Raw genomic sequence first — 13,632 nt, 5'->3', positions numbered from 1 at the left:
AACAAATAAAAGCCTAATGCATTCAAAAACATCTAAAATACAGATACAATAAAAGTCTTTGAATAAAAAGGGGGATTTAAACGTCCATGTGTTTAAGGGGTTTCACCGCCAGTCGACTCCTGTGTGTTGTGGTCGCTATCTGTCCTCTCCAACAGCTCTGCTGTAAGCTAAGAAGAGAAGAGAGTTGAGGCCATAACTTCTCCTTAAAACATAAAATGTTTAAGTTGAAATGGAGTCCATAGGCAACAGAAAGTCCACAGTAAGTTCATCTGTCTCACTTCCTTTACTATTCAGAACTATATGCAGGCTGGAGGCAGGAGAGACAGAAAGAAATAGAATTTATAGCAAAAGGAATATAAAAGTAAAATCTGAGAACTAAGAGAATCATGGTGGGTTAATAAACCTTTTTAGAAAATGAGAAATTTGAACGGATACATTTTGCTTAGCCATACTGGATAAAGGAGAATTCAAAACAAAACATCCAATGAAAAACACGAAAACACATAGAAAATTTAAACAACTAGGCTCTCTCACTCAAAACAGCAAACATTATTTTTCCATGTGGAAAAATGTATTTAAATGGCCTCGGACCCAACAATCCCATCCTCATTCAGTCCTTTCAATGGGACAGACAATGGACTGGTTGGTAGGAAGTGATCGTTTGAAGATTTACATAATTAAATATTAACTCTACCGACAGTATTGACGTATATTATAAATTCAACACTTTGTTCTTGTGCATATATATATACAGTCTTTACAAAAATACAACCACAGAAGCAAAAACAAAACAAAAGAAGACAGAACATGAGTGCATTAGTTCTGTTTGTGTCTTCCTGTTGAGCCTCTGCTCAGGCTCAGTTTGTAGTGTAAAGCACTGAGGCTTGACAAGGCATCTCTGTCTCTCCTCAGCTCCCAATCTCCATCTTAACCTAAATAAAATATTCTTTCTGGTTGTCGCTCGGACCGTTCTGTGAACTTGTCTGGCTGCTCAGCGCCCGCTCTGGACTGTCTTCAGGCTTTACTGTTTTTACTTCCTGGCCTTGACACGTCCCTTTCCTCCTGTAGAGGACACGGGCCATTATGGCTAATGCAGACACGGTCACAAAGATCACCACCGCTATTACACCTGCAAAGCAGAGGAAATGGCAAGTTATAGCAGCTCAGCAGCTGTTGTCTCGCATCACCAGACCTTCCTCCACAGCGCTGCGGAGGAGGGTCAAGTTCCCTCCCGAGGATATTTTGCAGAAGCACTGTTGCTCTGTCCTCCGCGTAGCACTGCTACGATGATTAGGATTGGTTTACAGAAATGCCAATAAACCAGAGCACATACAGTAACTTTCTGCCATCCCAGAATGCTGTGTGCACTAGCCAGACTCATCTGCAGCGCTGTGGCGGAAGGTCTGACAAAGACTCAACATGTTGTAGGTCTAAAATAATGTTGTATGAGAGCGGAGTAATTAGGAACTTTTGAGACTACTCAACGGAAAAAAGACTTTCTTCACAATAAATCTACAACATTGGACTGTGTTTGATACAAATACAAAACAACACAACTCCAAAAGGATTTACCCCTTAAAGTTTTTGAAGAGGCACGCTTTTCAACTCTGTTTAAATACGTTTGTGTCATCTTTACACGGTGGGAGACTTTTTCTTAATTCTCCTTTGCAAAACTGCTCAAGGTCTGGCAACTTTCCAGAGCACAATTAATTAATGTTGATAGCAGCAATTGTGGATTTGGGTTGGCTGGAGGTCTGATTTGGATAGATTTAACGTTGCTGTGTTGCAGACATTCCTGTGTAGCGTTGGCTTCAGTTCGGCATGCATCTGCAGCAGCTTTTCCTTCAGGGCTTCTCTGTGTTTTGCTGCATGGATTTTGCTTGCTAGTTTTTTTGAATTTTTGAAAATTTTGATTTTGAAATTTACACGATTTCATTGAGACAGAGCCCTTGACAATTTGTGGTTCTCCTACATTTATAATTTAACGTTATTATTGTACTGCAACAAAAGTACAAAAAAAAAGGATGTTTCAAATAAAAAGGCCTGGAAGAAGATCGGTTTAACAGTGGCAGTAATGATAACGATGAGGTCAATTAGAGAGGAAAATGTCTTTAAAATAAAAGCTTCCCCATACAACAAATGTATGTCAAGTCGTAATATGATGTCCTTTTTAAAGGGGTTCAACTACATCAATAGATAGATACATCAGTAGATAGTTGCTGTAAATCCCTGCTAAATAATGTATGTTTCATTCAGTAGCTAATGTGATAACTGTGAGGTCTCTCAGCAGCATGGGAAATCTCATTTCTGCATTTACATGACAGTCCTTAAATAGTGTATACTTTAGTCTTAAAATAATTTGAATTTAAATGTTGATATTTTTGCATGCAGGTATTATATTATAATTAAATGTATTGTTTAGTTTTGCTCTGTATCTTTATAAACCTTCTTTTAAAATTGAACAGATTAGATCTGAAGAATCACATTGGAGATGAAACATTACATCAGGAAAAAAAGATTTGATTAGATTGCTTTTCCTCCATCATTTGTGGTGCCATCAGCCCATCTACTCTAGGCTCTCAGAGCAATTTCCGCTAATAGAAGGTCTCTGGACCGGTGTTAGCGAAAAAATAAAAATTAACACAGTCGCTGTACTCAGAGTATTAGTAATTTGTATTCCCATTGGTTTCCTTTGTGGCATGATCACGCTGTTTGAGCGACAACCCAGGGCTTTCATTCAACTTAACTAACTGCTACACAGCATGCACATTTCATGAAAACACTCTAAACCAATAGAAATTTCAAAAGAAAGGAAGAACACATTGCAATTTGTAATACAACTGTTAAATTGTATCCATCATCTCACTGTCAGTTCTAACTGGATCTTAACTGAGCTCGTGTACATCGTGTCATCTGTGCTTGCTTTGCAGACAGTTTCAGTCTCATGATTGAGGATAATGGCAGCGTGACAGTGAAAAACGTTGCTGCTGCAATACCTCCAATCAGAGCTGAGTCACTCCTGATGGCATTCACCAAAGGCTGACCTGTTCCCACTGATCCAGACTGGCCTGCAGCACAGAAACACAGAAGAAGATAAAGGACAGACGGAGATGCAGAAGTGAAGTAAAAAAGGAAAGAAAAGAGAGGACAAGTACAGAGAAAGCATCACACGGGAATACAAAGAGCGATGAGAAGGACAAAGAAGAAATGGTGTGCGGATGAGAAGAAAAGAAAAAAGAGAGAGGAGCAAGGAGGTCATTTGTAAAGTGAAAAATAGAAATGGAGAAAGGTACTGCAGAGAGATTCTCAACAGAGACATAACAGGAATCATATACAGTCATACAGTCCCTGGTCTGCATAAATATCCTCATCTAGAGACCATTCACCCAATGTCTTTACATCATTAGAAAATGTTTCATCATATGTAAAGATTGAGAAGCAGCACCCACACAGGAAAATTATGCCCACGATAACCTCATTACTATTTATTAATATAAACCCCTTGAGAAAGAGGATGCCCTAATTGAAGGAATTTACATCCAATATGGGGCTAGAGTGTCAGTGTGGTCAGCCAAAGGTTTCAAAGGAAACATTTTGATGCTTGGGGTTTGGTTTGCTACTTGGTGACCATTATCCTTTCACTCCTTAAATCTGAAATACATGCAACAATTAGAACCTAAATCCAGGAAACACATCTCCAAACACACTCTCTACATTTGACATTATTTTTGTTTTATTCTACAAAGAACAACCTTTAAATTGATTTCCTGTGCTCTGATTGGCTTTTGCTATCCACTGTGTAAATCAATGTGCAGAGATTCAACACACACACACACACACACACACACACACACACACACACACACACACACACACACCTTTAGAATTGAGTCTGCATTGTAAAAGTGAGCACTGAGTTTATGTTAATATGAAAATTAAAACCATTTGGCTTATGAGCTAAATGTGCAAAAGTTCCAGTTTAGTTCTACTAACAAAAGGACAGTTTTCCTCAAGACCTGCATTAAAAAAAACATATGCCATAGAAAAAAAAGAAGAAAAAATGTGTGAGCTAAGCCCAACAACTGTTACGTACAGGCGAACTTTAACTTTTCTCTTATAAGTGTTAAAGTTGAACTGAAGTTCAAACTGTTGACGCTTTTTTTGTGGAAGGAAAGATAAAGTGAGTATGATTCTGAAGTTTCAATCCTCTGCATTGTTTTTTTTTTCTGAGAGAAGCATCAATTTGGTTCTGTCAAACAATTGTTTGTCTGTTGTTTTACAGCTTTTAACATTTGGGAAGTTAAGTGTAATAAATCAATTTAGGATTGTTTTCCACATATCACACACACTTGAAATTACGTAATTAGGAACAAATGGAGCCTAAGGTGGAACAACAACAATTTCCTCTGACCTGATAAGTGGTGAGTTGTTTCCACTGCATAGGGATTGGCTGAAGTGGAGCCACACCTGGACTGGACCAGTGGGCCACTAACGATGACGGGGCTGGGGACTGGCTGGAGCAGAGCAGCTTTCAGAGGGCTGATGGAGTTAAAGAGGACGGCCGACAGACAGCCTGTGAAACCCAGAGAGGCAAGCCGAGACAGCTCCGGATCCAACTCACCAGAGTCTGGAGAGAAAAAGAAAGATGTACAATATATTTTGTTGCAAGACTAAAACAACCTTTAAATGTACACATGTTCCACCAAAAAAAGTTCCTTCCCTAGGCCTTTTTTGGAGCGGCACTATCATTGTGTCCGGCACTTAGCACCGCCCAAGACGATTGTGATTGGTTTAAAGAAATGCCAATAAACCCGGACTGTTAGATGGACTAGCCAGACCCTGCTGCGCAGCGATGTGGAGGAAGGTCTGGCAATGCTAGGCTTTTGTAAAACCAACGATATTTCCTATCAGCCTCTGTACTTTGTATTTAGTTCTGGTTAGCTAATGTTGCAGCGTGCTGTGTATAAAGTGTTTTATATGACAGCAAACAAAAAGCATAATAATAGTAATTGAATGAATATTATTTGTTGATGATATGTTTGGATCAAGCTGACAAATACGCTAACTTTCTCACGTCATAAACATTAGAACCTTTCCTTCTTGTCTACCCCTGTCTTATATCAGGGATTGCCAATGATTAATAATTGATAAACTTGTATTCTGTTCTGTTATTCTCTTAGTCAAAAGAGTCTTGGGCTGTTGTATTACTAGTGTTAGGTAGGTCTAACCTACCACCTATTAAATTGTGGTGATTTGAATAATGTCCACCTTAGTGCCGGGCATTTATATTTATCTCTATGTTTGTTTTACCTGCTACATCGTCTAGACAACAGCTGTTCAGGGGTTCCAACCATCGTGATGGAAGTTTCCAATGGCTCTTTGTTTGATGAGGCAGAACCTCTCATAAAATGGGTCTGCGTGCTCTGATGTTTAAAAGGCCTTGTGTGGGTCTGTGTAGCTATCTCACTTACCGTGCACTCTGCCAAGAACCAGCAACCTGATGGCATTGAATTCTACATCCGACGTCAGGTTGAAGTCCTCTTTATTGTTATTGTCAATCTGAAAGAAAATTATGGTTTCACTTCAAAACAAGTTTCAGAAAAAAACACCTCAACATCGCAGGTAGGTAAATACTTTGAACCACACGACTGATTGCACAACTTAAAATGTTAGTAATTTGATTTAAAATGTATACGTTTCTGTAGATAAAAATGCTTTGTTTTGGTGATTTTCCTCATTATTGCACAACTTACTACATCTGAGCTAGGATGCAATGTACTAAGATGGGGAGAAATTCTGGCTATTGTACTACAAGGACCTAAGATAAGAATTAGTGAAACAGGGAACTAAAGGTCCATAGGTGGTGTTTGTTTGTGTATCATCAGCATACAAATTGAAACTATCATCAGGCAAAGATGATGTCATTGTATAAAGAGCCACAACATTAGTATAGTCTACAAAAAGGCTACTAGGCGTTTTACAAGCAAGAAGATATTGTGCCCAAAGTCAGAAGGCTAAGTCTTATTTAGAAGGTAAGACAAAAAGCACTTTGTCAGGTGTTTCCAAGCTGCTAAACCCATATTTTTGTCCCGCTCAGTCTCTGTTATCTGCTGAGTGTTTCCTGCAGCTAGTCACCGCTGTTATCTTGTAACGTCTCCCGCTGGCTGCTGAAGGGTGACTTAGTGTTCAGTACCAAATGAGAGAAACATATTAGTGAGAGTTACCTGCACAGAGACGGCGTATGCCAGTCTCCTGATGCTGACAGCATGTAGCTGTCCGTTGGCGAGGTTTCTCACTTTGCTTCTCAGGATCTCTGCATTTTTGCCGCTGTCCAGTCTGTATCTCACCTCCAGCATATCTGCACACACAAATTAACACGGGATCCTAAGATCTTTCTGATAAAAATGTATCAAAAGTAAGCTTTTATTAATTAAGCATATTTTGTGTTTCATGAACAAAAAACTACGTTTCTATAGAAAATTATAAAGAATATAAAAAAAATCCAATTAAATTTGTCATGGACTTTAAGTGGTTCTTGGCACCCAGCAGTAATGTCAACAAATAATGAACAAATACCATTAGCAAACCATGGTTCTTCATTTGGGAAATCCCTTTAAATATTTAATCCAGCCAAGTGGTCATATTTAAGATTTTAACTTAAAAAATAAACACATTTTTGTAAACTGCTAAAAGCCATCTTAGCCACTCAGCGAGAGCAAAAGTAAACCACTGAAATGTTCAGTTATTTACTCTGCTGAAACTGTTCTCCTACCAGTCCTCTACTCTAATGTACATTGCTTGGGATTCTAGGGATCTGGATGTTCTAGTGCAATAGCAGCTGAATAATAAACCAAAAACTAATTAATTATTTAGAAAATTAGGGCCAAGTACTGACAATAATGGTACACTGTATCAAATTAAATGTATGATTCCATGCCATTCCTATGCACACAATGTCTGCGTATGTTACTGTATGGATAATAAGACATGCAGTACAGAAAAGACTGGAAAGCTTAATTTCTATGTGCACAATAACTAGTGCATATGAACATATTATAGAAATTCAAATGAGAATGCAGTATCTTGGAAAACAATTGTGAACGCATGTAATCCTGATGCCACAGTGTGACACAACGATAGACAGACTGAGAAACAGAGAGAGAGAGAGAGAGAGAGAGAGAGAGAGAGAGAGAGAGAGACAAAGAATATGACAAAGTTTTCGAATCATGCATTATTTATATTTTATGGCTTAATAAATACTTTTGACCCTTAATGCTTGACTTTTGTACCGCACTTAGAGAAAAGTAAGAGGCAGTTGAACAGTTTTTACACTGTGACAACCACAATTAACAAGTCACTAGACTACAGGGCTGACAGACTCAGATCGCACCACTGACATGGTTAGTCAGCAAGCTTGTAAGTGGTGAAAAGTTAAACTTTCTGCCTTTTCAAAAGATGCAACATCAGATCTCCACATGCCCTTGTTTTCCCGAAGAAAATCAGTTACATCTGGTGGTTGTAAATTGCAGGAAAATTTGTTTCTAACAACTGAGAACTGACCAGTTCTCTATCTCTTAAGTGCTTTTGAGTCACGTTTGTGAGTGGCTACGCTGACCCGTTCTCCCGAGGTCTACACTGACCGGCACTCCTGAGACTTTGCCAGTGCCAGACACTCCTGAGACTTTGCCAGTGCCAGGCACTCCTGAGACTTTGCCAGTGCCAGGCACTCTTGAGACTTGCTGTTGTTCGGTGCCACAGAGATTCCTGCTTCCGGTGTTCAGTCGCCTGATTGGCTGACCCATGTTCCTGTTGCCTTGTCGCTGGATCCTGGCCCAGCTGTCCCTTCGCCCGGCTCTAGCCTAGCTGTTCATTTCCCTTGTGTCACCTGTCCATTGTTAACCTTGTTACCCTGTGTATTTAGTCTCTGCTTCCTTTCTATCTTGTCTTGTGCTTTGTGCGGGTTCTTTGTGTTTCCTGCATCGCTCTTCTAGGTCTTTTGTTCCATGTCGTCTTTTGGTTATTCATTTGTGCGTGCCTGACTTCTTGAGGACATCTATCTTCTAACACTGTTTTTGTTTAACAAATCGCCTCTAACCTGCATTTGGAACCACTGTAGTATGAGAAGACCAAAACCAACAGTGTGTTAGTCCACCTCTCAGTAATTTCCAAATTGTCTGTGGCACTCAGCCCCAAACCCATTGATCCTCACTGAAACGTGCACTACATTTTACCACCCAAAGAAACCTGTGTTTTTAAGTCTGAACTGCCGGCAACCAGCTTCCTCCAGCCTATTCCCAGCTTATCTAGTTTTATTAGACTTCTTTGGCCTTTACATGACCCCACATGCCACTCGCGTGTCTTAAATCAGAAGTTAATGAAACACTGACGTGAATGGCAGCGGAGGAGAGGCAAACTGGATGAAAGGAGCCATAAGAAGAGCAAAAAGTGAACAGAAACGAGTTGGAGCAGACAAAGGAGACGACTGACAGGAAGTCTTCTTTTGGAGAAGAAGAGGGGGTTATGGATGATTCCAACAGCCAAAATGTCAAATCTGAGCATAAAGCACATTATCCGACAGTTCAGAGGCTTTACATCATCCCTCCCCACAAAGCATCACAACTAAGTAACACAAACTCAGATAAAATCGAAGGTTTTACAAAATAATTTTCTTTCATGTTATTTCAAAGGATTTACAGAGCCACTAACGCAGCAGATTGTGTCAATTAAAACCCTGATTGTTTAGGAACCGTTTATCATAAATACTGATGCCACTGGAACACTCAGGGTCACCCAGTGAAATCCAGTGAACAACAGGTTACAAGGGTAAAATAGAGGAAGAAACAAGCGCCTACATTTAGTGGAGAGGCAGATTAGCCCCATGACAATGCTAAAGGCCAAACCAAATGAGTAGATGCAACATAGATAGCATCAACAGAAATGAATAAGTAAGTATACAAGTGCTAACCATGCTTGTTGAGCAGCAGAGCCAGGTACTCTCTGTGGTAGGAGCCGACGTAGAGGAGCAGAGCGGGACTCTGGCTGGTCCTGAAGCCCAGGGAGATGTTTTCTGCTCTCAGGGTCATGTCAGAGGATGTGGAGGAGGGCAGCACGCTGCTGCTGCTGTTCAGCTCATTGGACACCGGCTCCTTCATGGTGTAGCTGATGGCTGTTCCTGACTTGAAGCTGGCTGAAACCTCTGCAGGAAGAGAGATAATGTTCAAAAGTTTAATTACAAAGTAAAGTTACTGCAGCTGTTTTTTTAGCTGCAGTATGGTAAACAGCTGTGTTCTACGTGTGAGATGTGCAATTTTTGAATTTGGCTGTTAAAAATTTGGTTTACAGCTTTATTTTGCTTTGCAGACGGTATGATTTGCATTTAAATTTGTATATAGTATGAAGTATAAGTATATAGGCTACTGTATGTCTTTGCTCTGGATCTAACAATTAATTGCAGCACCTCAGCAGCACTAACAACACCTAATTAGTGAGCTCATGCCACAGGTACGCAGCTGACAGGTGAAAAGAATACGTGGCTACCAATTATAACACTTTCATGTCATGTAGGAGAATTGTGATTTCTGTCGCAGATGCACCTGTGGAGCTTTAACAGACAACAGCTGGGCATATTAATTATTTTTAATTTTACCATGCCCCACAGTTTCCAAAGATAACAAATGTGTCAGGCTAAATTTCATGTAAAAAGTGTATTCAATGATGCACAGGGATTAGAAGAGGTGGAAGGGATACAACATGTATTGGATATTGTCACACAGGGTGGAACAAGATCATTTTTTTCAACATTACATTTCTTCCTACAGTTCCTCCTATTTTGAACATAAAGGGTTTATTACTGCACACAACATGCTCTCAAAATCTGTATCCTTTCCCTTCTTCAGCTGCTGCTGGGGGATAAGTGATTAACCCTGTGTACCTCTTTCGCAGAAGGCTCCGGTGTAAGCAGACGGGCCACAGTCACAGGAAAAGCTGTTTGGCTTCTCCACACAGCGGCCCTGGTTCTGGCAGAGTGAGCCATAGCTGCCGCAGTGGCCTGGACATCCCGCCTGAACCCCGGGGGTGATCTTCGCTCTCTCCTCCAGGTCCAGGGTGACGCCATTCAGCTGCAGAGAGCGAATGCAACCCCGAAAGCCCTTCTGCCTGGACGCCGTGCCTCCTAAAGACACACACAAAGAGTGAACTTCAACTTGCTGAAATGCATCTTATCTGTTTTATTGTTTTACTCTCCTCAAAATACCTTGTTGTGTCGATCAACAGTCCAGAGCTCAAAGACATTGAAGTCACAATGATAGAAAACACAGAAATGTGGTAAATGTGGTGGTGTAATTCTCACAGTCAAGAAGTTGGACCTGGAGAATGTTTGACATATTTTGCTTGATACAGGATTCCAAACTATTCAGCTATTGTCAAAATAATTGCAGATAGATTTTCTTTCAATAAGTTAACAATGAAATTACTAACATACACTATGCTGTGTATTTGAATCACCCTTTTTTCTGCTTTTGACCACAGAGGGTCTCAGACATTGTTTACGCAGAGGCTGATGCGTCCAATGCCAAAACCTGGGAGAACATGTGCCTGTTCAACAGCTCAACTCAATAGATCTAATGTAAATGACAATGTATGATCATTTTCAGAATTTTGGACATTGGAGGAGATGGAAAAGTAAATTGTATCATTGTTGTGATGTTGGGGAGCAACACTGACCGATATCTGATTTTCATTATAAACATAAATATCCTCTGCACCTCCAGAAACAAAGAAGTGTCACCAATCTTATACTGAACTTTTAAAATAATCAGCTGATGAAACATCATGAAACACAAACTGGCAGGTAAAACAATTTAAGGAGTTGACTTTTACTGGTTGTCTGTCTACCAGCTGAGCACCATACTGAGTGTTCATATCTGGAAAGTAGGGGAGCTGTCAATCTGTCTGACAGGCTTCCTGTCCTGCCTGGCTGGCTGACTATGACAGGAAATATTTCCCCTTTTCCAGGGCAGAATTTAAACTAAAAAAAGTTATTGTTTTTCTTCCAACTGTCCTCAGAGTTTAGGCTCTGCTACAATATAATTTTCTAAGAGTGCTGGCAATCTCAAGACTGTTAGGATGAGATTAACAGCTTTCCAGGACTGCAGAGTTGATGAGGCTCATATCAGGACCCAGAGTTTTATCAGGAGCCGTCCAGAAGGGACTACCTTAACTAATGGACTGGCTTCAAACACTGTACCAAGGTTATTGCAAGACAACTGACCACTACAAACGGCTTTTCACTGATAATATTTCTTTCACTTTGTGAGGATTTCCTCTCAGTTTATTAAGTGTACACGTATAAATGCTTTGCTTCCATAACCTTGGCCCGTATACCTTAAATTGCTAAGCTTTAGGAACAAGGATTGTTAACGGCTGATTGATCCCACTTTTGTCATTTGTCAGCTTTAACGCGGATCAATAACCAGAGACAGCACCGCAACGTGATCCCTGTAGAGTGTGAACTAGGATGGGAAGCAGAGCGTTAGCGTGAAGTTTTCCTGAAGGCTTTAGTTCATGACACTATTTGCTTAGTTTCTGTTAAAGTTAGTGTCATTGTGTCCAAAACTGATAATTTCTTTTCTCCAAATAAAAATCGTATGTATGGACAAAATGGAGTGAAGACTGTAATGTTTTTTCTTTGCATTTCAGGCCGTGTCACAGTCACAGTCTTTCTCACCCACACACACACACACACACAAACAAACACACACACATATAGTGCATGGTTCTCTTGGCTGGGTCTATATGGTGGGGACCCGTCATTGACATAATTCCCTAGCCCCATACCCTAACCTTAACCATAACAACTAAATTCCTAACCTTAATCAAATTCAACCCACTTTATTTAAATAGCGTGTTTTTAACAAACACAAAGTTTCCAAAGTGCTGCAAAAAGATAATACAGAATAAATAGATAACACAACAAAAGCACGATGAAAATATGAGGTACCAAATATAAAGACAAATAGACAATAGACATTAATTAGAAAAAATAAAGTAACTAAAATGCACTGCCAGCATGCGGTAAAAGTACACACATAAGATCAACACTCTACCTGGTGTTAAAAGCCAAAGAAAAGAGGTGGGTTTTAAGAAGAGTTATAAATGAGACAGAGAGGAGGCATAAAGTGCATTACAGTAATCCAGCCGAGTGGTCAGAAAGGCGTGGATTACTGTCTCTAAGTGTTGTCTCTGAAGGGTTGGTCTGATTTTTGCCAGCTTCCTTAACTGGTAAACGCTAGACTTCACCACAGCTTTAATCTGGCTGTGAAATTTAAGGTCCAGCTTTTGGGTCCCACACAGCTGTCGGGACCCCACAATTATACTGAACTCCAGGTTTTTGGACCCCACCAATGTAGTTAAACAAGAACATACACACACGCACACACACACACACACACACACACACACCTATAAATAACTGGCTGTTCAGCTGCAGGTGGATGTGCCCATCAGCGGGGGCCTCCTGCGTGGCAGCGGGGAGCTCATCGAGGTGAAGCAATGCCTCTTTAACGTTCCGCTCGGCTCGAATGCGATGCCACCTGTCGTCGTTCAGCGGGGAGCCAGCCTTCACACGGACCTCCAATGGACCGTTACCCACATCAAAGGAGAAGAGGACCTCGGTGGACGCTGAGTCATGAAACAAAGAAAATTGCGACTTACTGTTACTGTGCATATTCATTCAAGTCCCTTCCGTGCATCCAATTATCTTTTCTTCTGTATCACCCTTCACTTGACTTATTGATGTTCTTCGGGGTTGGCCAATGCTCTGCTATCAACACAGAGACATAGCTACAATGTGCAGTTATGTGTTTTGATCAACTGCAACAACAATTCAATAATGGGACAGGCCATGATTCAATTTTTGTTGCTGTTGATCAAATCATCCCCTAATTTCTGATGTTGTTTATCTATATTTGCAGATTGAAAGAAAGATAGATAGATAGATAGATAGATAGATAGATAGATAGATAGATAGATAGAAATAAAAAAGGGAAATTACAGTGTTACAGGAGAAAAATATCAGTCACACAGCACAGAACATAAATATAAATGAAATGCTAGGATACAATACACATACATACAATATACATGAAATAATAGGCTAAAGTAAAGTAAATCCTAGAGTATTTCTTTTTCATACAGAAAAAGAACGAAAGATAAAAAAGGAGCTGTACCTTCTAGCCAAGTGTTTACATGTCAGAAATTGTTACCTACAAACCACATTGCCTTGTTTCCAACACACAGAATCTATGTGTGTTTACTCATTGATTTCAAGACTATAAAGGGCCTTTTATCTCCTCCCTCTGAAGGCTATCTTGTTGCTTGTTTTCCTGTTGTTACACTTTTACCAAAGACCAGGTTTTCTCTGAAGCACTTCTTCCCTTACAGTTGCACCATCTGCAGAGGGTAGGAGATGAAGTGATTTATGTGATGATAGTTGGCACACTGAAACATGATCTCTACTGGTACTTACATGATAAATATATTGTGACGTAATGTAAGTGTTTAAGAAATGTGTAAGTGAAGTGATTGTGAAACCATGATGCCAAGCTCCCACTGTCCAACTGCACCTACTGTGGT

General features: G+C 40.1%; 1 protein-coding gene across 1 annotated transcript in view; it reads right to left on the bottom strand.

Annotated features, from left to right (window-relative positions):
* Nucleotides 1–609: 609 nt before the first annotated feature.
* The window catches only part of LOC117960163 (contactin-associated protein-like 4), a 60,301-nt gene continuing 47,278 nt past the window's right edge, over nt 610–13,632 (bottom strand). The window contains exons 17-24 of the mRNA XM_034897840.1: nt 12,460–12,678; nt 9,932–10,171; nt 8,966–9,196; nt 6,225–6,358; nt 5,472–5,559; nt 4,412–4,627; nt 2,997–3,068; nt 610–1,129 (exon numbers count right to left, since the gene is read on the bottom strand). Coding sequence (XP_034753731.1) covers nt 933–1,129; nt 2,997–3,068; nt 4,412–4,627; nt 5,472–5,559; nt 6,225–6,358; nt 8,966–9,196; nt 9,932–10,171; nt 12,460–12,678 — 1,397 coding nt within the window. The 3' untranslated portion in view covers nt 610–932. The remainder of the gene's footprint in view (nt 1,130–2,996; nt 3,069–4,411; nt 4,628–5,471; nt 5,560–6,224; nt 6,359–8,965; nt 9,197–9,931; nt 10,172–12,459; nt 12,679–13,632) is intronic.

The sequence above is a fragment of the Etheostoma cragini genome, chromosome 17 (assembly GCF_013103735.1).
Source record: "Etheostoma cragini isolate CJK2018 chromosome 17, CSU_Ecrag_1.0, whole genome shotgun sequence".
Classification (NCBI taxonomy): Eukaryota; Metazoa; Chordata; class Actinopteri; order Perciformes; family Percidae; genus Etheostoma; species Etheostoma cragini.
Note: the sequence above shows the minus strand (reverse complement) of the source record. Positions and strands in the feature narration are given on the sequence as shown.